The sequence below is a fragment of the Lissotriton vulgaris genome, unplaced genomic scaffold (assembly GCF_964263255.1).
Source record: "Lissotriton vulgaris unplaced genomic scaffold, aLisVul1.2 SCAFFOLD_822, whole genome shotgun sequence".
Taxonomy (NCBI): Eukaryota; Metazoa; Chordata; class Amphibia; order Caudata; family Salamandridae; genus Lissotriton; species Lissotriton vulgaris.
Window position 1 is genome coordinate 783466 of NW_028245005.1, and position 27063 is coordinate 810528.

The 27063-nt window shown below is 46.8% G+C and overlaps 1 protein-coding gene across 1 annotated transcript in view; it reads right to left on the bottom strand.

Moving 5' to 3' along the window:
- The window catches only part of LOC147666670 (complement C3-like), a 285541-nt gene that overhangs the window by 172222 nt on the left and 86256 nt on the right, over positions 1-27063 (bottom strand). Inside the window, exon 10 of the mRNA XM_086948981.1 lies at positions 6543-6702. Coding sequence (XP_086805107.1) covers positions 6543-6702 — 160 coding nt within the window. The remainder of the gene's footprint in view (positions 1-6542; positions 6703-27063) is intronic.

Here is a 27063-nt window from a genome sequence, read left to right on the forward strand (position 1 = left end):
GCCATATGCAAATCAGTCTTGACCCTGTGCCCCATGGGAACAGTCCAGCCCGAACCGCCAAGCCAGGTCCTCCTTGGACTGGAAACAAGCATCCTACGACCGGTTTCGGGTTTTCAGCCCTCTTCAACCAGGATAGCTTGATTCCAGTGGCATGGAGAGCACAGGACTCACGTCTGAGCATACCGGTCCCACTCGGGGTGACAAATGCAAAAACAACAGTTGATGGACAGAATGCAGAACAATGTCATACATTCACCCCAGTACAGAGATCTTGGCCTAAATCCATCGTTTCTTTGCTCATCATGCCATTCCAGTTTGGACCCAGCCATATGCAAATCAGTCTTGACCCTGTGCCCCATGGGAAGAGTCCAGCCCGAACCGCCAAGCCAGGTCCTCCCTGGGCTGGAAACAAGCATCCTAGGACCGGTTTCGGGCTTTCAGCCCTCTTCAGCCAGGATAGCTTGATTCCAGTGGCACGTAGAGCACAGGACTGACTTCTGAGCATACCCGTTGCACTCGGGGTGACAAATGCAAAAACAACAGTTGATGGACAGAATGCAGAACAATGTCATACATTCACCACAGTACAGAGATATGGGCCTAAATCCATCGTTTTTTTGCCCACCATGCCATTCCAGTTTGGACCCAACCATATGCAAATCAGTCTTGACCCTGTGCCCCATGAGAACAGTCCAGCCCGAACCACCAAAACAGCTGGTGAACACACTGGTTGCACCCCCAGGGCCCTTTCTGTAAAACAGCCCATGACAATACATTTTTGAGCGTTATCAACTTCTGGCAAAATGATTTTGAGTCTCACAAAAGCTGTCTATAATGTTTATCATGCAGTGTGTACAGCGATGTTTCGGATATGTGGGCATTTCTGTGTGTCTCTCAAACTGGACATACAAGAGACAGTTCTGAGATTAATAATTGATTAATATTGTTCCCCCCTTTCCAAAATATTATTATTAAATTAGTTTTGTAACGTGCGCAGCTACCCAAAAAGGGTTTCCCGGCGCCTAGCACACAAATTGCTAGAAAAGAGCAGTCAAGAACCATTTGCTATTAAAAAAGCCAGGTTTTAAGATTTCTTCGAAAACTGAGATAGGACGGGTCATTCTTTAGGGACACCGGAACAGAATTCCAGATTTTAGGGCCAAGACAAGAAAAGGAACGGCCTCCCATTCTTGCAAGTTCAAATCTAGGAATCACAAAGTCTCCATGGGCTGTAGAGCGCAGGGGACGAGAAGGAATGTAAGGATGGATCAGCTCTTGCAGATACGCTGGTGCCACCTCTTGTTTGATTTTAAAGATGTAACAGAGGGTTTTAAATGTAATTTTTTGATCAATTCGAAGCCAGTGAAGGTCACGTAAATGCGGCGAGATGGAAGCATGTCTAGGAACTTAACAAAGAAGGCGTACTGCAGAGTTCTGAACTACCTGTAGCTTTCTCAATACTGTTTGGCAGCTACAGAGATAGAGAACATTGCTGTAATCGAGGCGAGAGGTGATGAGTGCCTGGACTACCGTGCGTTGGGTTGAGGCAGAAAGCATCCAAATGATATTACGAAGCCACCTCAAGATCGTGAAACAGATGGCAGCAACACTCACCACCTGTTGTCTCATAGAGGGACTATCATCAATAATGATGCCCAGATTATGGACTTGGGTGACAGGTAGAGGAAAGGAACCCATTTCCTGAGGCCAGTGGTGAGGGCCCCATAGGTCCTTGTGCTTGCCCAGGATAAGGACCTCAGTCTTATCCCCATTTAACTTCAAAAAGTTAAGGCGCATCCACTCTGTCACTTGCCGTAGGCCATTACTGAAGGGCAGATGTCGTAGCGTTTTTAGTGGTGGACAGCGAAAAGACAATCTGCGTATCATCCGCACACGAATATAGGGAAAGACCCGCCTCTTCCACAATCTCTGCCAGAGGTCTGACATAGATGTTGAAGAGCAGGGGGCTTAAAATGGATCCCTGTGGGACTCCATATGCTGATACGCAGATCTTAGAGGATGCTCTAGCAGAAAAGACTTGAAAAGTGCGACCATCAAGAAATGAAGCAAACCAGGATAGGGCAGTGCCATCCAGCCCAATAAACCTAAAGGCGTTGAGCAAGATGTTATGTGACACAGTGTCGAATGCGGCATTCAAATCTAATAGAATGAGTGCCGCAGTTTCCCCTTGATCTAAATGCTGGCACAGTTTCTCAGTGACCCCAAGCAGAGCAGTTTCAGTTGAAAAGTTGTCTCTGAACCCGGATTGTGAATAATGAAGAAAGCCAACTTTGTCTATGTGTTGACTATTGTTATGTTTCTCCAAAATTTTGAAGAAACCCGGAAGCAGAGATATAGGTCTAAAGTTAGATAGTACAGAAGGATCTGCTCCGGCCTTTTTCAACAAAGGGATGACCACGGCTCGCTTCCACTCGGGGGGTACCAAGGCCTCCTGCATAGAGGCGTTAAGAAGATCTATAAGGACGCCTTTAGATGTGGCAGAGAGCTGACAAAGAATGTTAATAGGCAAAGGATCAAGAGGAGACCCAGATTTAATACTGTTTAAACAATTTTAGAAAGACGTCTTTTCAAATGGGTGCCAGGAAAAAAACTTGGCTATCTGGTCACAATTACTGGGATATGTAGAGTCAAATGCAAAAGCCGTGCTACACAAGGAAAGGGAAGGAGCAGAGAGTGACTTATAAATGAGTTCAACCTTCTCGATAAAGAAGTCAGCAATGTCGTTACATTGATTTTCATCAAGGACAGGAGAGGGAGGGATGGTATCAGAGCCAGCTAACTTCTTCACTACCAAAAATAGAGCCCGAGGACGATTGGATGCCTTAGTTATTGTGTTAGCAACATAAAGAATGCGTGCCTCTTTACACCCCGAATGATAACTTTCAAGAGCAGCTTTGTAAGCTTCTTTATAAGTTAAAGAATATGATCTCCTCCATCTTCAAATTGAATAAATACAATCCTTTATGTATGTGTAATGAGGCATGGTTAGTGTGTACTCTTGCATTCTAAAAGTGAATGCCAAGTGTACTATTTACATGTGTCTACCTCCTGTTTGAAAAGTCGTACTTCTCTCTGTTTTGTGATGATTTATTTGGAATGTGGAGAGTCACAGTGAGTTGTAGGTGAATCAAAGGCAGGAAAAAAAGAAGAGCACTTTGGGGTGCTTTGGAAGAAGTACTAGGGTTTTGAAAAATTGCAACTTAATCATTTTAGCACAGCTTCTCCCATGAAGCAATTTCCTGCAAAAAAATGTTTTTGCTTCATAATTTTCGGTTTTTTTTTTTTTGATGGAGAATTATTCCACAGATTTTGTTTTGCAGGACAATTCTCCTGCAGAGAGGTAGGTTATGCAGATTTTCTTCTAATATAAATCCTAGTTTTGCAAGAATTTACGCCTTTTTTTTTAAGTTTGCAACTCTGAGATCTCTACACTCTTGCACTTTAAGAAATGATCTATGGCTAGTGTCCGGGCTGGGACTTCCTTGGTTTGCCTTGGCAGTGTCTGTGTTATAGGCAAATATTGTGGGGCATATTTACATAAAAATGGCACAAGCAATTTTGTTGCGCTAAGCAGCGTAAACACAGTGATGCGCTGTTTTAACGAGAATACGGCGCATCCCTTTGCTCACCCCTGTGCCAAAGCTAAAAAAACTGCCTCGTGCCAACACAGGCACCCTTGTACCATGTTGCAAGGGTGCCTGTATTGCAGGGATGATTGTGTTTGTACAGGAAGGGACAAACTGCACAAAAACAATCAATAATGACATTTTGCTCTTTCTATGTGTGCTGCGGAATTCACCACATGAATGCCTCCTCTTGCAAGCCATTAGCTTTTGGCACTGCCTCAGATTTACAGATCCTTGTAAATCTGAAGCAGTGTCAAAAAGCCATGGGTATTGCTGGGAACGCCCAAAGAAACACCCATTGCACGCCCCTTTGCTGCAGAAAACTGTGTTGCAGGGAGCTATATTTACAAGGCTGTGTTCCACAAAAAGTGGCTTAGTGCTGCCTTGTTAATATGGGATAGCATAGAGTGCCACTGGAACGTCAAAGAAGTGAGGCTCTGGTGGCGCTTGGGGCTTGTAAATATGCCCCTTTGTTTACTTCCCATCCAGTAAGTTAAGACACTTTTAACCCCTTCCATGCTGGTGACGAACCCCAGCCGTCATGCACTACGGTGCTCGTGTGCTGATGACGGCTGGGGTTCGTCATGGCCCGCCCCTGTTCATTTGTTTACCGCACGGGGCGGAAACGGGCCAGCAGGGAAGGGGTTAAGGAAGAAGGGTAGACTGCTTTCTTTACATGTAAAGATGCATTCTGAGCCAATTAGTAGGTGTCTCATATTGATTTATCAATTTTAGTCATTCAACAAGTACTTTCTCCTTCTTTGAGTAGGAACAATGGACGTTTCAGCTGACGTGTTTCGCTCTGGAGTGTTGCACCATTGATCTCTTTCAAGGCAACAGTTGTAGTGTGCAATGCATCAGTGAGGTCATGTTGAAATCAGAAAGTTCTACATATAGTCTGTAAATGGTGTCAGACAACATAGAATCCTATTGAGTTGCAAACATCTCACAGCATGTGGATAGGTTGCAGCTGCCCTTTTTTGATAAAATTCTACAAATTTGATGAAGTCCTACCACAAAAACATCATAAATACATTAGATGCTACAACAGTTGGCCATAAAGATCCTCTTTAGAAACTGCCTAACGATAAAAATGTGAACACCCAACACCTGTCGAAGGTGTTACATTGAATTGACCTCTCTAATTCCCCACAATTCACATATGTTGGCCTTTCTGTTGCTGTGTGTTCCAAAACATGATTGTAGAGTGAGAGGAATAGGTCTAATGTAATGCATGCAAAAATGCACAATAACCTCTGCTCTTGAGGCCATACAGATGCTTGCAAAATTTGGCAGGTACAAAATTAATAAGAGAAAAACAGAGGTTTTGCTGTTTAGTGCACGATTGGAGACATTCCCATCAATTCTCCAGCAGAACAATGATAAAACTCCAAAGTAGGGTGTGAGGGTGATAACTGGACAACCCTCACGAACTGTCAAAAACTGCCTGTTGTCTGGAACTTTTTTCGCAAAGTAGGGAATACGTTCACCAGCTTATTTTGGGTCTGATTCATGCCTCCATAAGGTATCCATGTCCAACGTGGCTGATCTATGCTAGATATCAGGCTCTATTTCACTCTGTGGCATACAAGGCCTTATCAATTTCAACAGCATCTGTTTGCCATGTATACTCAGAAGAGAGCAGATTCCTGGCCTCTGTGTTATATTAAAGGCATCAAGCACCTTCATATGGACAAATGGATTAGAATCAAGAACTGGATCAACTTAATGCAGCAATGAATCTGATTTTTCAATATTTTCATGTCCCAAATCAATTACTGTTGATGAGCATGCACAGTATTTACCAGTCACAATCTGAGAACTGGCTGAGATTTAGCGGGGCATTAGATTAAGCAAGGAAGGTGACTTATTTCAGCATGGGTGGAATAAAATATATAAATGCTTTACCAATAGTGGGTAAGAGAGTCATGTTAGGGGTTCACCTGCCTTACAGACAGTTTACAATCTGGTAAGAGAGCGTAGGTGCAAATGTTGTCCTTACTTAGCAATATTAGCATTAAATTCACAAAGACATGGGATATTTTGGGGCAATTCCTCTTAAATTAAAATGCCAAACATAAGACATAAAATTATATATTCTAAATTGGATCTTATGGCGATAACATACAAAAGCAAGACATTAAGGGATCGATATGCATTGGTTCATATTTTTGTTTTGTTTTAAACCTGAGTTTTAACAGAGTTGATTATTAGCTTCACATTATGTTTATGTAGTAAATACATTATGTGAATTACATTTCTATATACACATATTATGGATATGTTAATAAATCTAGAAAAAGGATACTGGGAAGAGAAGATTCAATTGTCCAATATTACTATTGTTCACCTCCCTTAGTGCAAGAAATTAGATATGATTGATGACTGTTTCCCAATCCTTTTTGACTCCAATCATTGTTATAGAAGAGGCAATGAAAGGATGGAAGCACACATGGGCCTAGTCGTGGCTTCAGTTTTGCTCCATGAAGGTGCATTTGGCTACCATTACGACTTGCAGGAAAAGGTCATCTGAGGAATCTATAAGACTCTAGGAAAAGGTTCCCCTCAGAGTACTTTCTCCTCCTTTGGAGGTAAACATTGTCTCTCCAAATTAATGAAACCTCCTTTTGAACACATGCATAAACCAGATCTCAAAAGTCTGTCATAGAAAGCAGATTTTGTTATGGCAATTACCTCGGCTAAGAGGGCGAGCAAGGTTCAACCTCTATGCACAGAAGAAGCTTACAGAGTTCGCTATCACAGGCTGTTATCCTTGAGATTTCACTTTTCCTTTAAGTTATCTCAGTATTCCATCTCTTTCAGTGTTATCACTATGCCTATTATGATGTGAGCTACATAGGATAGGATCATTTCAAATCTTCCCACTGCACTTACCATCATCTCCCCGTGGATGACTGGGGCATCTTCCTGGAAAAGCCCATCTGGTTTCTGTTTTTCTAAGATCAGCCACTTCACTGCCCCACACAGGATGTCCTTATTAATGGTCATCAGATTGTCTGCCATGGCAAAGACTTTCACCACATAGGCCGTAAGCCTGAAGGATGAAAGACACAAATATTTAGCAAAACACAGACACATTCTTTCAAACATATATTTGATGTTTTGACTAAAAATATAACTTCACATGTTACTGAAAGGACTCTGACTTTATATTTGTAAGTTTTTTATTGTTTCAACATTAGGAAGCTTTGAAAATATCCCTTGTGATGCTTTGGTGAAGTGACATCTCACTCACAAAGTATCAAAAACAAAGAAATAATATTCACAAAAGGAGACTTGTAACAATTTGTGTCCTTTGATGTACAGTAGCACTTTGAAGGCATAAGTGTGTCCGTGTAAGACCACCCAAATATAGCAGCAACTGCGGATTCTATGACCTTCAATTTCTATGTATTCATTTGATGTTTACCTCATTCCACAGATGATATTCCTTGGGTACAAACACTTAGAAAGATTGTATTGCAATTATTTGGGCTTACGAGTCAGCATTGTGAGTGGACACGCTTTTGGAGAGAGGTCTCCGGACCCAACAGTCCTCCTGGTAATTAAAGCCCCCCAAGCCATCACCAAGTTCTGAGAAGGATCAGTGTTCACTCTTTGCCCAGTGATCAGACACTTTGTGTGCTGCCCAAGCAGCCCCCATGGGCTTATGACTGGACGATACAACGCGGAAGGAGAGGCGGATTTGCAATCCAAGATAGCGGCGAGAGGTTGCCACAGCAGAGCGAGGCTTCGTGGAGAAATTGGTGGGGTCCTCCAGGTGTTCTAAGGGACTGGACGGTGAGTGAAGAGATGCCAAGGCGCTGTGCAGGGGCCTCACTCTCACCGGTAGGACTGCGCTGAGTGGTGTTGTAGCAGGGCTTGGTGAGCAGAGCTGCTGCCTGTTGGAGACCACAAGAGGTGGCGATGCAGATGGTGGTAGTGAGGCATCATGGGATGATGGCCTCGTGAGCTGAGGGAGGTAGGACGTTGAGGAGCTGTCAGGTGCAGATGGTAATGCTGGCTCAGAGAGTAACTGTTTTATCTAGGTCTTGCCATCCGCATGGTACTCTGTTGATGTCACGCTGTCTGGAGCGATGACATCATAGGATTCCATGTCGGATGTTAAGGCGGTTGGTGCCTGACTGAATGGGCAGGTTGTTATGCTAATAAACTTGGAAGTACATACCTACCTTCGAACAGAGTGTCTTCCTTATCATTACAATATTTGGCGACAAACTGGATTTCTGCGGTTGGGCACTGGGTTTAAGTGATGGCATAGCAACCAACATCATCTGTTGAGAGTAGCTGCTACATGCAAAGGTTCTGCTGAGGCCTTCTTAACCTTGTCCGGGGAGTTTCTGTAAGTGTATCTGCGTGTGGAGTTTTCGGTACCTTTGTGTGCTGCTTCCTGTTGAAGCGTGATACCAGTCCCTGGTTCCTGTGTCCGACAGAGCGGTTCCTGGTGAGCAGTGTCCTGTGGAGCGGTACATTTTTTTAGTGAAGGGAATAGTCGTCTACCACACTTGCTCCCCCTTGGCTTCCGTTGTAGTGGTGCAGACTTCACAACGTCCCTGGCTCTACTGCCACTGTGTGGTAAAGTCTTCAATATTCCTGAGCAAGTGCTGCAGCAGAGAGGAGGTTTGGATTATTTATTGATTTTTATCATTCTTTCCTGAAGCGTTCCAGACGCTTGCCCTGCCTTGGTGAGTTCTCAGCTACGGTTTCCTTGAGTTACTCACTTTATCAGGGCGGCAGCATTGGGAACATTTGTACCTCCATTCACCTGGGTTCATTCACGAGTGCCAGAGACAGCGTGAGCTCATTTGTGGCTATGTCAGTCCTTATCTGATCAGAGGCACAGCGAACTACGTACACCCCTTATTTGTTCAATTTACCTGGAGTACAGCATACTAATCTCCTACTTTGTTGTCCGCATTGTTATGGTATCTCACCACCATGTAGTCTCTTAAGGCAGTAAAAGCTTTAAACAACATGAATATAAGTTAGTCGATCACTGTTCCACCATCATTTCTGTCGCAACAAGGAGAACCACCCATCGAATGGGAAGGTTGGTCTGAAATTTTTGACAACTATATTTTTGGCACTGGGAGGTACCAACTTCTCACCTGTGTGGAAGAAAGCAACTTTGATGGGCACAGTGTTTGGGCACTGAATGTCCACACATTTTCAAATACTTGCCTGAAGAACATGAGATAAATGGTGACATTATAGAGGATATTTTTAAGGAAGCCAAATCGACGTTACAAACACGCTTTGCAAAAACTGTCAATATTGTAATGAGACATCACAAATTGTATACACAACCGCAGAAACCTGGAGAAACTATTGATGAGTTTGTAGTTCGGTTGCTTGTACTGGCACCTAGCAGTAAGTTTGGTCCCATGACTGAAGAAATGATCAGGGACCAACGTATCGTTCGATGTAGTAGCAAGAAGATACAGGAGAGGTTGTGGGACATGTGTTACCCAACCCTGCAAGATGATATAAAAATAGCCAAGACTGTGGAGGAGTCGGAGGGATGCATGAAATAAATGCAAAAAACAGATTTTAAATCCGAAGGTCCGTTAGCTAGGTTAGATGATGAAGATGAACTGGTTAATACTGTAAAAAAAACTCTATTTAGAAAATTTGAGTGCATCCAAATCCACAGGGAAATGTACTATGGAGAAATTTTGGCCCACTCTGAACTCACAGAAAAGTCAATCCACCCGATACTGTCTTAGGTGTGGCAGTTTCTTGCACTTGGCGGATTCCAAGAACTGCTTTGTCATTGGAAGAGACTATCATAAATGTGGGAGAAAAGATAATTTCTCATGAGTCTGCAATGCCTCGAACAAAATAGTTGCTTTTCTGAAGGAAGTGAGTGATGAGATAGAACACAGGCTGTTGATGGTGGATGATGATGAGAACCAAAAGGAGAACATGAAAGTACGACCTAAGGCTGAATTTAAGATTAATGACAAATTGTCCGAGTTGATGGTAGATTCAATCTCCTTATAAACCCTTGTTCCCAAACACATGTTTGATGACTTGTGGTTGAAAGAAAAACTAGAAATATCAAATGTAGTCCTGAAAGGATATCAGAGAGATGATATTGGCGTCATGGGTTACTTCACTGCAGAGATAGTGTTCAGAAGTCACAGGACGAAGGGTAGAGTTTATGTGGCAGTATCTGGTCGTCCAATATTAGGGTAGTCCCACCAGTGTGATCTTGTCGTGAATCCCAAAGCCAGGGGACAAGTGATGGTAGTTGAAGAAGAAGAGCTGGAAGAGTTACTTAAGGGGTTTGAAAGTTTGTTTGAAGATCATATCGGCAATATCAAAGACTACCAACATAAGATAGTTTTGAAGGAGGATTCCCTTCCCATGAGGCACTATCTAAGGAAAGTTCCACTAGCTGCTCGCGCTGAAGTCAAGTCCATTATCAATCAAATGCTTAAAGACAAAATCATCGAACCGATAGTAGCATCCCAATGGATTTCGCTGGTCTTGATCACCAAGAAGGTGGATTCTTCTCTTAGGTTCTGTGTGGACTTGCGCAGCCTAAACAAAGAGGTAGTGATGGACTGCTTTTCACTGCTAAATATCAACAAACTGTTTTCTATGGTAACGGATTGCAAGTTTTTTTCTCCAAAATAGACCTTAGAAATGCCTACCATTAGATGAATTGCATCATGACTCAAATAACTTGACAGCCCTCATTAGCACTGAAGGTGTATTTCAGTTCAATAGATTAACTTTTGGACTATCACCGGCTGCTAGTGTGTTTTAGAGGCTCATGACACACGTATTGGCTGATATCACCAACGTAGTCTTCTTTCAAGATGACATACTCATTTTTGGCAAAGATGTCTCTGAGCGCAACAGGTCTTTGCAGCAAGTACCAAGCCGTCTTGCGGATGCAGGCATGACCCTACACAAGGACAAATGCAAGTTTCTAGTCAGGGAGGCAGAGTATCTAGGCCATTTGATTACTGGGGATTGTATAAATCCTAAGTTGAATTTAATCAGCGCAATTGTTAATGCTCTATTGCCTAGTGACAAAGACATGTTAAGATCATTCATGGGTCTCCTCGAGTATTACTCCAAGTTTGTGAGGGACTTTACTGAAAATCCATTCCATTGAGGGACATACTTGAAAAAGGAAAGAAGTTTGAGTGGGGAAGGATCCAACAGATGGCGTTTGAGCAACTCAAAGGGACATTGTAAACACTAATTTCCTTTTCAATGTGGTTTACAAACTTTTCTAACTGTTGATGCCAGTGCGAATGGTATAGGAGCTGTTTAGTCCCAGGTGCACAGGCGTTCTGAGAAAACTGTGGCTTTCATCGGGCGCTTGTTGACTGAGTCGGAAAAAAACTACTCAGTCATAGAGCTCGAAGTGCTAGCAGCAGCATGGGCTACAAACCATTTCCGGGTGTTTTTGTGGGGCGGGAAAGTTGTTCTGCGAACTGACCATAAACTACTATTACGAGTATTGGGACCCAAGGGATCTACCAGGGGGTCAGGCCGTTTAGCTAGGCTGTCTGCGAAGTTACAGGAGTACGACTGCACAATTGAATACCTACCAGGTTGGAAGAATAGTGTAGCAGACTGTTTGTCTTGTTTGCCTGATAAGTCGACTGCTGAGTGCACTTTTGAAACAGAAGCAGTAATAGGTTACATGGAGCATGCGATTTAGAGTCTACACAGGTGTATCTCCATGAGTGAGTGGAAGGTAGCAATGGAATCTGATGAGGTCCTTAGGGAGGTGACAGAACTACTCAAAGGTGAATAGAGAAAAGAAAGCACATTACTGCAGGCAGTTAGACCTTTTTGCAAGGTATTGAAAGAACTAACCCTAGTGAAGAATGGTCTAATCATGCGTAACAAAAGATTTGTGCCGCTTACAGCTGTGAGAGCAAAACGAATGAGGTTAGCTCATGAAGGACGCTTGGGCCAAACTCTTACCATTAAGAGACTTAAGGATCAGTTTTGGTGGCCTGGAATAGATGTCCAAGCCAAGGCGTTGGTGGAGAGATGTGAAGCATGCATGAACTGAGAAAAAAGGCTTAGAGTTGGTTTGGGGGTGACTGAACACAATCAGCATGTAAATGAGGCTGAGCGCGAGCGGGAAAAACTGTGCAAGGATTTCATTGGCCCATTTGTCACACGTCCGGAGCATGAAAGGTATGCAGCAGTTTTAGTAGATGTCAGATCGTGATGGCCAGAGGTTGTTTTCATGAGGTCTATCAACACCAGATCAACCATTTTTGTGATGGGGGAAATATTTAGAAGGGAAGGCATATCTTCAACCCTAATCATGGATAATGGTACACAGTTGACCTCCACGGAGATGCAAAGTTTTTTAAATGGTTTGGGCATCAAACATATACATACCGCACTTTATAACCCACAGAGCAACAGTCAAGTTGAAAGACTCAACCGATTAGTCAAAGGAACTATGGAACTAGCTGTTAGAGCTGGAATTGCCATGCAGAAAGCGATCAAGGACATGTTGTGGGCATACCGTACCATAGTGAATTCGGGTATTGGAAAGACACCCTTTTAACTTATGAGAGGCAGGAAACCAGGTACCAAATTATCTCCATTGTGGATGCATCAGTGTGATGCTAAGGCCATCAAAAATCTTAAAACCTCTTACAAAGGTCCGAGTTTGATTAGTGTTGATGATTGGGTATAAGTCAAACCGGGTGGAGTCGGTGAAGGTTTATCCAAATTCTGTGGCCCATATAGGATGAAGGAGGTCCTTAGGCTGGGGATAGCTAATTAGCAGAGAATGGCCACATGGAGAGAAGGTGCGTGACGATTGCTTAATTTCAGCCGAAGGTTGCCAGTGGGGGCAACGTCACACTTTTTGGGGAACAAGCACTTATTTCTCCTCATCAGACTTTTCCAGAGTGCAAGAAAGAGAAAACCCACAAATGTGAAAAAAGGAGAAAAAGTAAGATGGAAAACCGACTATAAAGGGAGAAGGCTGGGAACTGCAAGAGTGAGATAAAAGGGCAGTCAGTGTCTGGTAGTGAATTAAAGAGGTCTGAGGTTGATTTAGGACCATGGAGCTTTTGGCGCGCTGCCATTTAATAGTGCCTGTCCCAGGCTTCTGAGCGGTGCTTTGGGCTCTGACACTCATTTTCCATATTAAGCTCTGCATGTGACACCTGGAGGAGTGTCTAATCCTTGGAGGGGACCTATCCAGCAGTTGCTACCCCACAAACATACAGGGGACCCAGAGGCTTAGACCAGTGGCAGATACACTGTAAGTCATCGTGAAGGGTGCTGAAATAATTGTACAGTCTACTTAGTCTGAATGCCACAAGTCCTCATGGAGATCAGGAGAAAAACGCCAAACCAATGGACAGCAGTAACAACATGATCTGGCTCTGAGAGCTCAACTGCCTGCTGCAGTAGAAGAGAACCAGTCAGCGACACTGCTGGGGGGCCTTTGGAGAATGTAGGAGGATTGAAAGGTTTTAACTGTGTTATTTGCTACAGCTGGTGACGTGTAAGATACGGCTGAGTGCTTCCTGTAGACATCACTAATAGATGCTGGTTGTTCATGTAGTTGGCCCCTGAGGAGCTCATGGTATGGTGAGATGTCGAAGCCACACTGAAATGAACAGAAGTTTGTGAGGTGACTGTTTAAGCAAACCAATTAGAGAGTGCGCGTCTCCCATTAAAACAGCGTGCCATGCTGTAAGGTTTAACCCAGACAAGGTGGGCTGGTAGCTGGCATCTCATCTCTTTGGCGGAGACTCACATATATGCCTAGAAGGTTGCAATCACAAGGTAACTGTTTGAGTCACAACTGTAAAACCGAGATGAGAAAATTTACTTTTCGCCAGATCCGGGGCAGAGCCTCCACAGCCCTGTCATGGAGGGGAAGGAATCTTCCTTTGTAAGGTGGAAGTGGCGCTATAGGGTCAAGCTGAACAATTTGGAAAAATTCTTAAAGCTATAACAGACCTCATGTAATCACAGCAAGCTAAGATCGATATAGTAAAGGTGGATGTGAAACTTCTATGTCTATAGCCAAGTAACAAAATGAAGCACGTTGTTTTATGGTTATCTGAAGTGGAAACAATAAATAATATAAACAAGATATAAATAATATATGAAGTCCGACTGTATGCAAAACCAAAAAGCATTGAATATTTCAGATATGTTTTTATTTAAATATGATATATATATATATTATTTCTGTTAAGATGCATTCATATATTTTCTTTTTTTATATAAACTTTTCTTTTTTCTTCTGTTTTATTTTCTTTTCTTGTGATTATTTTTTTGTTATATAACATTTAGTTAAAATTACATTAGAAAAGGTACATAATCAATAGACATGAAACTGTATAGAATGTTGAAGGCAAAGCGGTAGACACCACTACGCGCGTTTCGGCTCTTGAGCCTTCTTTAGGTGACCGTCTATTGTTTAGGATATACTCACAAAACTTCATAGAGTAAATGACCCAAATATGAATGTGGCGTAGATATAATGAGTCGATCGGTAGAGTAAGCTTCTTGAAATCTTTCAAAAAACTGATTGATGCAAACGATGTAGAGGATTATAGTTGTAACCGTAGTGAGGCGAAGTTGATTTCTCAAAAATGAAGAAATGTAATCCTGTAAGATATCTTGTCACAATGTGATCCCAAAAGGGACGAGGGTAATACAAATTTAAGAAGAAGTTTCTGTTGATATCTCAGCAATTACGTTTCACAATAGACGGTCACCTGAAGAAGGCTCAAGAGCTGAAACGCGCGTAGTGGTGTCTACCTCTTTGCCTTCAACATACCTACATCTTGGGCTACTTTGTAGCATGCATCTATGTTCGATACAATCTATTTTATATTTATTTTTCCAATCTTTTAGGTAAGTCTATACACTTGATGACAGTATTCTTATAATATTTTCTTGCTTTCACCCACATTCTCTCCTTCTAGTTTATTAAAAAGTCTTCAATGATTTTCTTTTCTTTTCCTTTCTCGGTAGAGTAAGCTTCTTGAAATCTTTCAAAAAACTGATTGATGCAAACGATGTAGAGGATTATAGTTGCAACTGTAGTGAGGCGAAGTTGATTTCTCAAAAATGAAGAAATGTAATCCTGTAAGATATCTTGTCACAATGTGATCCCAAAAGGGACGAGGGTAATACAAATTTAAGAAGAAGTTTCTGTTGTTATCTCAGCAATTACGTTTCACAATAGACGGTCACCTGAAGAAGACTCAAGAGCCGAAACGCGCGCAGTGGTGTCTACCGCTTTGCCTTCAACATACCTACATCTTGGGCTACTTTGTAGCATGCATCTATGTTCGATACAATCTATTTTATATTTATTTTTCAAATCTTTTAGGTAAGTCTATACACTTGATGACAGTATTCTTATAATATTTTCTTGCTTTCACCCACATTCTCTCCTTCTAGTGTATTAAAAAGTCTTCAATGATTTTCTTTTCTTTTCCTTTCTTGTTTTGGTTATAATTTATGTATTAAATATTTTATTGAGCATAGACAAAAAATGCACCTCATCCATTTCTGCAAAGGCCGTGACCAGTTTAGGGAGGCCGAAATCAGTGGCCCCTCGGACGCCCCGCCTAGGGCCAGCGGATAAGTCATCCTGTTAACACAGCAAGCCGCCTACAACCCAAAAGGGCCGGCCGCGTCTTAAGAGGTGCTACAACGGTGCAAGCTGATCAGTGCTAGTGCATTTTAAGAAAACGATAATCAAAGAACAGTAAACAACCCCATCACCCACCCCCCCCCGTCCCACCCTTCTCCTTGTCCATTTCCGGGCTCTATCTATAGGTTGTGGACCCCTCTCAACAGTCAGTGGATGCCACGTGCGCGGGGCCTGTGCGTTTGCAAACATGTGGTTTGGGGACCGGGAGGGGCGTATCCGCCAAGCGGAGCAGTCGTAGGTAGCGTGGACAGCTCACCTCCCGGAACTCTCCAGTAAGCAAGGCGAGGAATGGCTGCCAAAGTTCCGCAAAGTCCGCCCCCCTCCCCGCTGCCGCCAGCGACAGTTTCTCCATTCCCAGGATTGCCCACAGACGGTGAAGCCACCCCAGCTGCTGCGGAGCCTGGGTCGCCCTCCAGTGCGCCACAATATTCTGGACTGCAGCCCCAAGCGCAAGCGCGATCAGGCGCCCGCGCCAGGATTTCAGCGGATACATGAGTGCGTTTGGGAGGCCTAGTAGAATGTACGCAGGGAAGCGCGGCAGCTGTGTGTCTAGATGTGCATCTATAAGATCCAGGATAGGGTCCCAGTAGGGGCGCAGCGCCTTACAGCTCCAAAGCAGATGTTCCAGTGTCCCTAGTTCCCCACATCCCCTCCAGCATCTGTCACTGATTCGGGCATCCCATTGGTGTAGTCTCTCAGGGGTGTGGTACCAGTATGTTGCCACCTTCGTCAAGGTCTCGGTAAGGCCAGTGTGGTGCGCCGAGTGTCTAGCTCTGTGGTATATCCCCTCCCAGTCCTTCCTAGTGAGCTGCCTCCCCAAGTCCCTCTCCCACCGGACCTGGCCCGCATTGTATGTGTGTGCCTGCGTGAGCAGCAGCTGCTGATAGAGATCCGATATCAGCTTCTTGTCGGAGGTGCGTGTCAGCAGCCATCGCTCATAAGGCGTGAGGTGCCGTTGGGCTCCGGGCCGGACTGAGGGATGGAGCACCCAGTGGCGCACCTGCAGGTATTGCATACGTTCTGATTCGGCCACGCCGTAATCCGTCTTGACCTGCTGGAACGACAGTACGCCCTTGAGATCGAACATGTGTCCCGCCGCACGGCAGGGTGTCGTCCGCCACGTCGTGAACGCGCCGGCGGCCAAGCCCGGGGTGAAATCGGGGTTCTCAAAGATAGGAGTCATGGGTGAGGGGAAGGTGGTCAGCCCCTTGGCTACGGCCACTCTATCCCACACCCGCAGGGCTGTGCTGGTGATGGCAGACGCATACAGGTTGTGAGGGCGGTGTCGGCACGGGAGGAAGGGCACACCCTGGAGGGTACGGCCGGCCACTGCCTGGTCGAGGAAGAGCCAGTGCTTACCGGACTCCAGCTGGAACCATTCCACAAAGGTGCGCAACTGGGCCGCCTGGAAATACAGTGTGAGATCTGGCACCCCGACTCCTCCGTTCGCGGGGGGTAGAGTGGCGAGGGTGTGCTTGAACCTGGGTCGCCGGCCGTTCCAGATGAACCGTGACAGTTCCGATTGTGTTTGCTGGAGCCAACCCGTCGGGGGGTCCAGGGGGAGCGTCTGGAACAGGTACAAAATCTGCGGCAGCAGTGTCATTTTGACTGCTGCAATTCTTCCCAGCCACGACAGTGTGAGCGGCTTCCAGCGCCGGAGCTGCTCCCGGAGCTTGCATGTGAGGGCCTCGTAATTGGTCCGCGCAGTGGCACGGATCGTAGGAGCCAGGCGAACGCCCAGGTATGGGACGGTTGTGCCCGACCATTGGATCTGGAACTCCGATTTAATCTCGGCCACCACGTCCGGGCTCAGCGAAACATTCAAAGCTTCAGATTTGGCTTCGTTGATCTTGAAGCCCGAGGCCAGGGCGAAGGTGTGCAGCTCCACGAAGAGGGCGCGCAGGGATCGCATTGGGTCAGTGAGGGACAGCAAGACGTCGTCAGCGTACAGGCTGATCTTGTGCGTGTCGGCCCCGAATTTGATGCCTGAGATGTGAGTATGTTGTCGCACCCTCTGGGCCATCGGCTCCATGTATAGTGCGAATAGGAGCGGCGACAGCGGGCATCCCTGGCGTGTGCCTCTGCCGATGTCGAATCTCGGGGAGGTGTGCCCGTTCACCCGTACCGCGGCGTTGGGCCGGCGGTAGCAGTTGAAGATGCGATGGCGGAGTTTCTCTCCGAATCCGAAGTGACGGAGGGCCTGGTTGAGATATGGCCAGTGCACTCTGTCAAAGGCTTTCTCCGCATCAATGGTGAGCAGCATGCAGCCGGGTTTAGTGCGCGATCCGGCTTCAATGAGGTGCAGCACCCGCTTGGTGTTGTCGCTGGTCTGCCGCTGGGGGATAAAGCCCGCTTGGTCGGGATCTATCAGTTGTTGCATGTATGGGGCGATGCGGCTTGCTAGTATGCCAGTGTAGAGCTTCAGGTCTACGTTCAACAGCGATATGGGTCTGTAGGAGCCGCAGGCTGCCGGGTCACGACCGGGCTTGGGAATAACAGAAATCGACGCCTCCAGCAAGTCCGGGTGTATGGCGCCAGGCGTGTCAAACGTGTTGAACAGGTCACACAAGAGGGGGGCGAGCTGCTGGCAAAAAGTCTTGTAAAACGCCGCGGTATAGCCGTCGGGTCCCGGGGATTTCCCGACCTTAAGGCGGGCAATGGCCGAGATGACCTCGTCCAGGGCTATGGGCCTCTCCAGAAAGTCCGCCTGAGCCTGGGTGAGGGTGGGGAGGTCCGCACCTCGCACGTAGGCCAGGCCGGCGTCCGGATCCAAGTGATCCGCGTCGTAGAGCGCCGCATAGAAATTGCCAAAGGCCGTCGCGATCGCTGCGTTTTCTGTGACCAGGTCGCCGCTGGGCAACCGGAGCGAGCGCACCTGTTGCCTCTGGGTTTGCGCCCGAAGCCTACTCGCCAGTAGTCTCCCACAGCGGTCGCCGCCGGTATAGTAGACGTGTTTAAGGCGCATCGCGGCGTATTCCGCCACGTCTTGGTCCAAGGCAGCTAGCATTTTCCGCTCGGCGCATAGTTGACGCCACGCTCTGGCTGCCCCGGTGCGTTGGTGCATCTGTTCCAATTCCGCCACGCGCTGGGAGAGTTCGGCGCGCTTCAGCTCCCTCTCCTTGTTGTTGGCCGTGGCAACGGAGATGATTTCCCCGCGTAGGACCGCTTTGAGGGCTGCCCACTGGGTCGCTTTGGTAGTGTCACCATTGGCGTTATGTTCCAGAAAGTGGGTAATCGCCGTCGAGAGCCGGGTTTGGGTGTCAGCCGAGTGCAGGAGACCGTCCCGCAGCCTCCAGTGCCGCTGTGGAGTCGGCATCGCTCCTACCCGAAGCGTCGCGACCACCGGGGAATGGTCCGAGAGCGAGGCCGGCAGTATCTCCACGTCCTCCACCTGTAGCGCCAGCTGCGAGGAGCCCAGAAAATAGTCCAGCCTCGCGTAGGTCTTATGCGCCGCCGAGTAGTACGTGTAGGCGGTAGTTTGGGGGTGTGAGTGCCGCCAGAGGTCGATGAGACCCAGGTCCGTCAGATGCGCGTGACCCGCCGCCGTGAGCGCCCCTACCTGACCGGATCTCTGACCCGAGCGATCCGCTGTGTTATGAAAGACTATGTTGAGGTCCCCCCCCAGTAGCAAATGAGTGTGCGTGGTGGCTGTAACGGTCTCTAGAGCTGTGTGCAGGAACTTTTCCTGACCCTCGTTTGGGCCATAAACAGAACCCACCAGTAAAGTGTGGCCCGCTATCAGGAAGCTGTAGAGTAGGAGCCGCCCTCTAACTTCTGCCTCCTTTTGGAGGACTTTCCCTTCAAAGGATTTAGCTACCAGGATCGCTACCCCTGCGGTTTTCTTCGGGGAGGAGGAAAAGAACTGCCATGGGAACGCGCGGGATTTGAGTCTATGCTGGTCGCTGCGCACAAGGTGTGTTTCCTGAAGCAGGCAGATATCCGCCTTGGAGCGCTCGAGGTAGGACAATATTGCCCTGCGTTTATTCGGGCTGTTGAGACCCCGCACATTAAGCGTAAGCACTATAAGGTGTCGTGGCATAGCAGGGGTCGTGTCAGGAAAGCCAAGCTTGCCCCGCGGCCGGGATCGTAGGCCCGCGGGTCGTCGAAAAACACTGCGCTAGGGGTCGCGGCAGAGCGCCAGTCGACGACTGAACCCCCTGGACAAGGAGAACCCCCCCGCCCCTCCCCCCTCACTCCCCAAGAACCCCCAAACTCAACCCGCCCCCCCAATCGGGGCAAGTGTCCCGTCTGAACCCCCCCCCTCCGCAGTGCAAACACCCCCCGCTCAACACCCCCCACCCGTAACCCCCCCCAACCCCTCTCCCCAACAAGCAAAGAAACATAGTGTATCATTGTCCCAGGTCCAGCCCCATGGCCGCTGGACCCGTGGTAGGGTAAGTCCGTGGAATGGGAGCAGTGGCGACGTCGCAAGCAGGTCCGCTCACTCTGAGTGCACCAATGCAGTTGGAACGTCAGTGTCATCAGCAGGGAAGGACAAGGGGTGCATCGCACGAACCCCCGCCGCCGGGCTAGTGGAGCCCGGCATGACTAACTCCAGTACCACCAGTGTGTTGCTCTCTCCTCGGTCAGCCATTGTTCGCAGGCGCCAGGCCCTGTGCCACCGTCTCCACCGCAGACCTCTGAAGGACTGGGTTCTTTTGGACCCAGCGGTGCCAGGGCACAACACCTGAAACCTTCGTGGGTAACCTGCTCCGGCGTACAAGTCACAGAGACACGGGACACTTCCTTCGGCGTCAAAGATTCAAGGTTTATTTGCTGCAGGGAACACAGAAGTCACAGGAAGTACATCGAGTGTAGTTCGGGGAGACTGCTTCAAATTGGTTCTGTGGATCGCTCCTTTTATACAGTTTTTACCCATAGGATAACATTGAACACAAAAGTTTACAACCCGGTTCCCACATTTAGCTCCCAGAGGGGTCGCTTTGGTCATTTTGAAACACACAAGGTCCGGAACGTAAGTGCGGAAACATTTGGCGGTTCCCAACTGTAAAAACCCATCTTCCCACCATTAACAAATTCCAATCAGCAGTAAAGTAGATCGAATAAGAACGAAGACAGGTGCAGAGGAAGACGGAGACAGTGGGGAGATCGGAAAGGGTGTAAAAGGGGAGGTATCGGGAAACACGAGATACAGGCATCAAAGGGATGTGCCTAATGAGATGCACGGCTGAGACAATAAGCCCGTGCGGCAAGATGAGCCTCAAGCGGCGCCATCTGCCTTACAGCAGCAACCCCCTTGTCATAAAGGCACTTTCAAAGAACACGTGTCTTCCGTAGATATCTTGGGAGTCCCAGGGTCGCGAAGCGGACAGCGTCCGTTCGCTGGCTACTTGAGGGCAAGAGACAAAATGGATGCCGTATCTAAGATGGAACCCGTGGGTACAGATGAAAAACCCACATAACAAACGAACGGTTTAAGTTAGCACAGCGAAACTGCGCACACTTACTAAACTCGTCATTTGCGGTTCATAGATACCAGACTCGCCCATATCCGTGCGAGTCGAAAACACCACTTACAATTGTCACGGAACCTCAGACGCTCCTTTTGCCCTCATGTAGGCAAGCACTAATCGGAATCATATTCGATATTCATCAGACCGTCAAGATGTTGTTGTAGCATAGCTCTGTCCAATCGAGTCCCCTTGGTAACAGATGGTTGTCTCATACACGTTGTAGCACAGAGGCCACATAAGGCAGGACCACACTGTACGCAAAGGCAACACGTGAACAGGAACACTACCACAACCCCGATGATCATCAGAATCTTCCAACCCCAAGTCGACATCAGGCCCCAAAACCATCCAAGTAGCGTCCAATCCCCTACATCCACGTGTATGGATTCGGAGATCTTATGCAACTTCGAGATGGCTTGATAGACAGTAGGAGCATTATCTGGAATGAAAATGCAGCAGCTCGAATGGATCACCTTACATACCCCACCGCGATCCGCTAAGACGACATCTAAAACCATACGGTTTTGTAACGTCATAAGTCTCTCCGCCTGAAGTTCTGTGGTGATATTACCAAGGGCACTGGCAGTAATATTAGCTGTCGATTCCACCACTCGAGTCAACTGTCTCAGGTTCCTACTATTAACCATAGGTCCCCAAAACGGGAGGAAACCCTTGAAAAAGTCTCCTGCCTCTTGACCGGCAGTATCCTCTTCGCTAATTACGCCTCGTACAACTCTAGTCTTATGATAATCGGCATCTACAGTGAACGTCGGAGGCAACAGATTTGCAATGAAACATGAGCCCATGAAGTCTGCGGGCAACCATGTGTATGCACGATCATAACAGATAAAGTATGTACCCTTGGCAGCCAGAAACACAGGGGACGAGAACATTGGCAGAACGTAACTTTCAGTGCAAGCACTTGCTCCAAGTGGGGCTTGCGAACCACGACCCATAAGACAAAGATTACCAGTGTGGGGTACGACCCATATTGGAGGCGAGCTTTTAAGCTGCTTTTCACTAGTGAACATACTATATTCCCCTCTACTTAGGACCCTATAGGCTTGTACCTCCTCTTCAGGGATAAGAAAAGGATCATGGATCTCATCTTCCATATCCTCTATTGCCATCGATAGCAGCCTCTGATACGAGGTAGGACCAGAGTTGGGGGAACGTTGTTCTTGAAGGGGGTGGAAACCCAGTGTGCTTCGAAACATTGTTTGAAATGCTCGAGCTGACCCTTGGGAACTATACGGTAACACCAGATATGGAATTCCCTTACCCGCAGTATGTGGCATCAACCCACACACCCAACAATTAGTAGTGTTAACCACTAACTGATGCTGATGGAGGAGCTGAATAAAGGAATTGTTGCGGAATTCTACACGTCTAGCCTGCTCGTGTTCCGGTAACATATGAAAGGAATGAGGAGAAGCAGTCGAAGTAAGGTTAGGGCAAGGAGTAGGAGTAGGGGTAGCAAGTAAGAAGTAAGACATAGTGTAATACACCCCACCCGTCAAAAATGCAGAAGCAGTCAGAAACAACACAAACAATTGAAATATGAAACATTTGGTACGACTGAGTTGCTGCAGCTTGAATCTGTATGCCTGAGCTCCTTCCAAATCATTCAGCTTTGAAAATGCCATTCCCTACGACCGTCCGCAACGTTTCTTGACGCACTTCGTTCTGTGCAGCAATAGTCAATTCCCAGGAGTTCCTAGGAACCGACGGCCTTTAACCTAGCGTCAAGACCTACTGTCCAGAAGGAAGTACGCGCGCGGCCCTACGGCCCTCAATACACAATATGTATATATATAAGCACAATGTCTCTCAGCTGTGGAAGGAAAAAGATACAAGGAAGAAGCTTGATATATGTACAAAAAAATTTCAATGATACGAATGTTCAAAGTTGATCATGGGAAACGAGGATATTGCAGTTGTCAATTTCAGCAAAGCAAGAAAATTTTATTTGTCCTTAGTGTGAGATCGCAAAGAATATCGATGTTTCCCGGGACGTGTCTGCTCGTCGAACAAAGGATCCGTTGAAGAAACAGCGTCCTGCTGATCAATTGGTTGATCTGGTCTTGAGTCTTTTGCTGACAAGTGTTCAACAGTGGCTCTCTGCTGCGCTGAGGGTTCTCCAACAAGCTGTGCGTCGCTAAAAGGTACAAACGCCGGCAATGTTTCTGTTTCTATTGACGCAATGCCTTTCCTTACCCACGGGTCTGCCGGCAAGGGAATAGGGACTCGCTTACAATGGGTAGCATGTACCCAATTTTTCCGCCCCTCAAGACGAACGGCAGTCCTCGTGGCCAGGAGTACCTGGTAAGGTCCGGTGAATCGGGGGTCCAGATTGTTCTTGCGTGAGAAGTTACGAGTAACCACCCAATCCCCGGGCTGGAGCTGGTGGCCTGGACCCTCCGTCTGCGTTGGCAAGGCGTCGTAAACCTGTTGGTGAATTAACCTCAGTTTAGCAGTCAAGTCATGTAAGTAGTCAATCAACATCGGATACTCAAGATCAGAGAATATTCCTGGCCTAGGAACCCCCCACACATTCGCAGGACGGCCGAACACTATTTCATAAGGACTAAGCCCTATTCGGGAGTGTACAGTCGCCCTAGTTGACAGTAGTGCTAGAGGCAAAGCATCAGGCCACGAAAGTCCAGTCGTAGCCTGAATCTTCGCTAGTTTTAGTTTAAGGGTGCCATTGTACCCCTCAACCAATCCAGCTGACTGGGGATGATTGGCGCTATGGAATTTTTGATTAATTCCAAGGCCCTTACTCACACTCTTCATCACACTTCCAACAAACTCACTTCCATTATCTGACCACACGACTCTAGGCATTCCATACCGAGGAAAGTATTCCTTCAGTAGGATTTTCGCAGTAGACAAAGCAGTATTATCTTTGAGGGGATAGGCCTCGATCCATCGGGAGAATGCGCAAACCACAACCAAAACGTATTTCAGGTTATTGCATCGCTCCATATGGATGAAGTCCAATTGGATCACCTCAAAGGGATACGAAGGAGGAGCAAAACTGCCAGGGGGAGTTGGGGTTCCTTTGCCAGGATTGTACATTATACACACCATACAATTCTTCACCAGACGTTCAGCACACCTTGTAATGCCATCATTCTTCCATACATCGGCCAGCAACTTGCAAATGCCTTTCGCGCTAATATGTGCTAACCCATGTGCCATTGTCACAACGGCCAGCACATACGCATCAGGCAACATCCATCTTTTCCGATCCGACAAATCAATCCAGCAACCATTCACATCCAACTTTCCCGTACTTTCTTTCCACTTTGTCTTTTCAGTGTCGGTGGCCTCATTCTGAATTGCTTTCACGCTCTCTATGGTATCTTCACACATACTCGATTCTGCAGGCCACCTAACCGAACTCGTCACATACATTCGAGTGCTAAGGTTCCGGGCAGTCTCCTTAGCAATCTCATCTGCAAACGCATTACCACGACCAACATCATCCGTCACTTTACGATGCGCACTACACTTAACAATTGCAACTTGTGCAGGCAAAGTCAATGCATCCAAAAGAACGTTCACAAGCTGGCCATGCTGTATTTTCGTGCCATGCGACGTCAAGAAACCACGCTCTCGCCACAATCGTCCAAAACTATGCGCTACACCGAAAGCGTACTGGCTATCGGTGTACACATTCACACGTTTCCATTTTGCTAATACACATGCTCTAGTGAGAGCAATCAGCTCTGCAGCTTGGGCAGAATTCTGATTCAATCTTGCAGTCTCAACAACAGTATTCAATGTTACAACAGCATAAGCAGTAGTCACATCGCCATTCGGCAACTTAAAACATGACCCATCCACATACAGAGTGCCATCCGGGTCTTCCAATGGGGTGTTTTTAAGGTCCACACGACCTTTTGTTTCCTCTTCTGTCCGCAAGTAACAGTCATGTTCTGCTACTTCATCTGACACTGCACTAATTGGTAACAAAGTTGCCGGATTTAGGACATTACAACGTTTTATCTGAATATGGCTTGCCAAGAGCGTCAATTCGTACCCAGACAACCTCGCACTTGTCAAGTGCTGAGTTTTCGTTCGATTCAAAAGAGTATCGACTGCATGCGGAACCATCACCGTAAGCATATTATCCATGACCAATCCTGCTGATTGTCGGATGGAGACCGCAGCTGCCGCAGTTGCTCTCAAACAACTCGGCAATGCTCTAGCTACTGGGTCTAAGGTCGAGGAAAAATATGCACATGGACGTTGCTTACCACCAAAAGGTTGCGTTAAGACACTCAAAGCACAACCTTCCCTCTCGTGAACATATAACGTGAACGGTTTGCTGTAATCAGGGGTACCTAACACAGGAGCCGAACACAATGAATCACGTAATTCAGAAAAACTGTTCTGACATTCTTCCGTCCATGGTAAAGGAGTTGAAACATCCTTGCACGTAAGAGCCACCAATGGTTTCGCTAGCAATGAAAAATTAGGAATCCACTGCCTGCAGTACGACGTGATACCTAGAAAGGCACGCACATCTCTTTGGGTTTGTGGCACAGCCATTCGCGCAATCGCTGCAATTCTCTCTGGGGTCAATCTCCTTCCCTCCTTTGACAATAAGTGACCTAGATAGGTTACTTCTTGACAACAATATTGGAGTTTAGAAGGTGACACCTTGTGATTTAACTCACAGAGATGTTGCAGCAACGACACTGTAGCAATTTTGCAAATGTCCTGAGTATCAGCAGCCACCAATAAGTCGTCGACATATTGGATTAAAGCCGCACCAACCGGCAACTTAAACGCATCCAGTTGACCCTTCAAAGCTTGACTGTAAATCGATGGACTTTCACAGTAGCCCTGAGGAGCGCGTTTGAACCGGAAGCTACGTCCACCAAGAGAGAAACCGAAAAGGTCCCTGCTCTCTTCGGCAATCGGGATGCTGAAAAACGCATTTTTCAAATCAATCACCGAAAACCATGAAGCAGTAGCTGGAATCAGAGTCAGTAGCGCCGTGATGTCAGGCACAACAGAGAATTGAGGAACCACAATTTTATTTACCTCCCGTAAATCGATAACAAAACGATAAACAGGCGGTTTGGTAGGATCAGTACGTTTAAGAATGGGCAGTACAGGGCTATTGCACACGTTTCCCCGAGTTTCTTCGATAACATCTTTCTCGATCAAGTCATAGATGATCGCTAACAAAGCTCGTTCACCATCAAGGGAGATACGGTATTGGGGAATACGTGGCAATCGCACATTGGATTTCAACTGAACAACATAAGGGGAGATATCAAGTAGGCCCACATCATTTGGACCCGTCGCCCACAAAGACGCAGGAAGAGAACTCAATTCCGGTGGAAGCTTATCGAGGGACAAATACATGGGAGAGACTACCCTCTCTCCCAACGTAAGCTTTACACCCGCAGGGGAACAATACAAAGTCGCATACAAACGTTTAAGCAAATCCAGACCCAAAAGATTTTCGCCACAACCAGTAGTCAAAATCAACGGAGCTTCGAGCTCACGAGGCCCAATTTTAAGGGGCAAAGGGCGCGAAACTGGATTGCTAACGGGGGCGCCAGAGAATCCAACGGAAACATTTGTTAAGCCAGACAAAGGTGCGCCAGGGAGTTTCGAATGCATGATAGAACTTTTCGCTGCACCAGTGTCCAACAGAAAAGGCTCAACGACGCCCGATGTAGCAACTGCGACGTAAGGCCCTCTCTGATCAACCGGAACTGATACCACTCCCTCTCCTTGTCTTCGGCTGTCCTAGTAATTACTGTCGTCAGTCCCCTGATCGACGTAATAATCGTCTACATTGTACTGCGCAGATCGTCCTTGCGATGATCCGCGTTGATCGAAACAGTTATTAGAATTTGATGAATTGTCAGAGCGATCATTCTGAGCACCACGACCTCTACCACGTAATGCGTGCTGTGAACCACCACGGCCTCCTCTGGATGAATTTCCACTATTACGTTCGTTCAAAGCAGGACAATTGAATTTAATGTGTCCCTCCTGTCTACAATAAGCACATTGATTGTACCCTAATGAAGATCTTTGGAAAGAGGAATCAGTGCGCGGCTGCGATCGATTCGATTGCGACTGTGATCTATTCTGCTGAGGCGCATTCTGATTAGAACGCGGCGGAAACGCTTGTTGTAACAACACTTTAGTTTTTAGCTCTTTCGTCTTTTTATCAGCACGGTCATTTTCTTCTTTCTCTCTATTC